The 2,838-nt window shown below is 45.4% G+C and overlaps 2 protein-coding genes across 2 annotated transcripts in view; both read left to right on the top strand.

Annotated features, from left to right (window-relative positions):
* Window positions 1-807: 807 nt before the first annotated feature.
* Window positions 808-1,930, top strand: VTP01DRAFT_9621 (uncharacterized protein; the record flags this gene model as incomplete). The annotated part of the gene is made up of 2 exons (XM_069388867.1): window positions 808-889; window positions 951-1,930. The coding sequence occupies 2 exons, from the start codon at window positions 808-810 to the stop codon at window positions 1,928-1,930; spliced, it is 1,062 nt and encodes a 353-aa protein (XP_069240040.1).
* Window positions 1,931-2,356: 426 nt separating this feature from the next.
* Window positions 2,357-2,838, top strand: part of VTP01DRAFT_9620 (uncharacterized protein) — a gene marked incomplete at both ends in the record, with an annotated part of 2,696 nt that continues 2,214 nt past the window's right edge. Inside the window, 2 exons of the mRNA XM_069388866.1 lie at window positions 2,357-2,540; window positions 2,606-2,773. Of these exons, the coding sequence (XP_069240039.1) occupies window positions 2,357-2,540; window positions 2,606-2,773 (352 nt within the window). The remainder of the gene's footprint in view (window positions 2,541-2,605; window positions 2,774-2,838) is intronic.

Here is a 2,838-nt window from a genome sequence, read left to right as displayed (position 1 = left end):
TCACAGACGACTTCGCTAGAAAACTGTTCATTGGCACTTCTCCAAGGCTACAAGACAACTCGAGGTTCCGAGGCAACAAGCCGGCTTCCCGTTCTAGGCGTCAGGCGAATAGGATCTCTAGGCCTTCTAGGCCTTCTAGCTTTCTAGGCTTTCTAGGCTTTCCAAATCATGTTCAAATAAACTTCTGGTATAACTTTTAAGTGCTGATAATGTGTAAATGAATGGAATTGTAAAATATGAACGGTCGAATGTTTCAATTTGGGATTTCCTTGATATGATTTAAGTCTAATGAGCATTAGCTTTGGGACACTGCATTTTTACTAAGTTCAGTACATTAATGTATGAACAAATGGTTTCTTTCATTTTATGACTCAATACCACCAAAGAAATACTGCACACTTCGCGTTGAGGCATCATGATTTGTAGCAACATGTCGTCCGTACCAGCGCCATTGTAGAGAGATGTATGAAAACATTCCATACTGGTGCACTTTTGGAAAGTTTCAACGAATGTATTGCGTGTTGTTATTCATCGTATCAAAGACTTGCGAGATCTAGAAAAAACCATGCAGACGCGCTTATTTAGAGGTGAGTTAACGGCGCCTTTTGGAAATCAAATCGAAGTTGTATCAAGCGGCGGAGCTACAAAAACTTGTCGGAAGATCAAAGGATCACCATTGATGCCCGAACATTGTCGAAAGTGCTCGAATCTCAAAACTTTATATAAGCGGTGCATACTCCAGGGCCACTCCTTTCCCCCTTCTTGTTACCTACGTGCCTAGACTGTTTCATATCCATCTTTTGAGCAATGGGAAAGGATTATTATGCTATCTTGGGTGTCCCACGCGACGCAGACGACGATACGATAAAGAAAGCATACAAGAAGCAAGGTAAGCCCGAGGTTAGAAAACTGGGTCGTTTCGAAACACCATCCGCTGACCAATGTGACAGCATTGAAGTGGCATCCTGATCGAAACAAGGACAAGGCAGACGTTGCAAAGGCCAAGTTTCAAGAAATCGGCGAAGCTTTTGAAGTATTGAGCGACAAGAACAAGCGAGCCATTTACGACCAGTATGGCGAGGAAGGACTCAAAGCCGGACCACCTCCCCCAGGCGGCGGTGCAGGTGCTGGTGGATTCCCTGGCGGTTTCTCCTTCCCTGGAGGCGGCGGCACCACGTTCACATTCACGTCAGGAGGTGGAGGATTCCGCCCATCCAACGCAGATGATATCTTTAAGCATTTCTTCTCGTCATTCGGCGGCGGCGGAGGCAGCTTCGGCATGGGAATGGGCATGGACGACGACAGCGACGATTTTATGATGGGTGGTGGTATGCCAGGAGGATTTGGTACTGGAGCAAGACGCCGCGGACCAACAATGCAACCACAAAAACCACCAGCTGTCAAGCGACCGTTACCAATTTCACTGGAAGATCTTTACACAGGAACAACAAAGAGGCTCAAAGTGACAAGAAAACTTCGAGATGGAGCAACGGGCCGATTTATCACCACTGATAAGATTTTGACCATCAATGTGAAGCCCGGGTGGAAAGCAGGCACCAAGATCCGATTCCCTGGTGAAGGAGATGAACTCGAGACTGGAGAGGCCCAAGATATCGAGTTTATTGTTGAGGAGAAACCGCATCCAGTTTTCAAACGCGACGGGGACAACCTGCGCATGACAATAGAGATACCCCTTGCAGATGCACTCACAGGCTTCACGAGACAGATCAAGACTCTGGACGGTCGCACACTTAACGTGAACAACACGAGCTCAGTCATCCAGCCAGGCCAGGAGTCACGAGTTATTGGCGAAGGCATGCCAAACTCGAAAACTGGTAGAAAAGGCGATCTTATTATCACATACAAAGTCAAGTTCCCGACTAGTCTGACAACGGCGCAAAAGAATATCATTCGGCAGCAATTCGGCTAATTTTATGTTGTTCTGTTGATTTCTTGTTTCCATAATTATACCATGTGTAATTCTTCACCTTCTTGCTTGTACATAGAGTTATAAATGTTGCACGTTAATGAAACTATGCTTAAATATCTTAATTTTCCTGGGGGTTTGCGTTTTCACAGATTGACGGAAAAATTATGCATTTGATCAAAGGGGCCGGTTGCGAGTGTTGACGGGTAACGATCCTTAGTCATCTCTTCGGCTGCAAAACAGGGCTTAAACCGGCAATGACACCATCTCAGCAGTAGCAGGTTCAAAAAGGAAGTAAAAGTGAGAGTCCTAAACCCCGTCGTTGTTCTTTCACAATTTTCCTTTCTTTCTTAATCCACATTTTTCAGTGTAAACTTTAAACCATCCGAACAATAACATAACCTCCCCTCCCCCTTTGTTTTCATCTATATGACCTTAGGTGTAAAAAACGGGCTGCAGCTTGCAGCAGACGACGAACAGCAGCCGCTGTTGCTTAAATACTCTGCTCCTCGAGGAACGACTGTCGAGCAGCAGCGACGTTTCTTCTTTCTAGAGATGCCCGTCTGGACAGCTGTTGCGACTTGCATTTCCTGCCTTGGAGGATTCTTGTTTGGTTAATAGTGGAAGATAATTGTGTTGCGCAGGTGGCAATCTAACAATAGAGCGCGCTCTTTACAGGTTTCGATCTCGGTGTTGTCGGCGGTCTTTTCATAGCCCCATCCTTCCAGTCCCATTTTGGTATCGACCCAAATGATAAAATACGAGAAGCTGATATCAATGGTAATATTGTCGCTGTGCTACAAATCGGTTGCTTAGCTGGCAGCTTGCTCGCAACCACAACAGCAGGTGAGACGGATGCACACACACACACACACATATATATATATATATATATATATATATATACTCTC

Source organism: Rhizomucor pusillus (genome assembly GCF_041956525.1).
Source record: "Rhizomucor pusillus strain CBS 183.67 unplaced genomic scaffold VTP01scaffold_7, whole genome shotgun sequence".
Taxonomy (NCBI): Eukaryota; Fungi; Mucoromycota; class Mucoromycetes; order Mucorales; family Lichtheimiaceae; genus Rhizomucor; species Rhizomucor pusillus.
The sequence above is the reverse complement of the archived record's forward strand: the minus strand, read 5'-3'. Positions and strand labels throughout refer to the sequence as shown.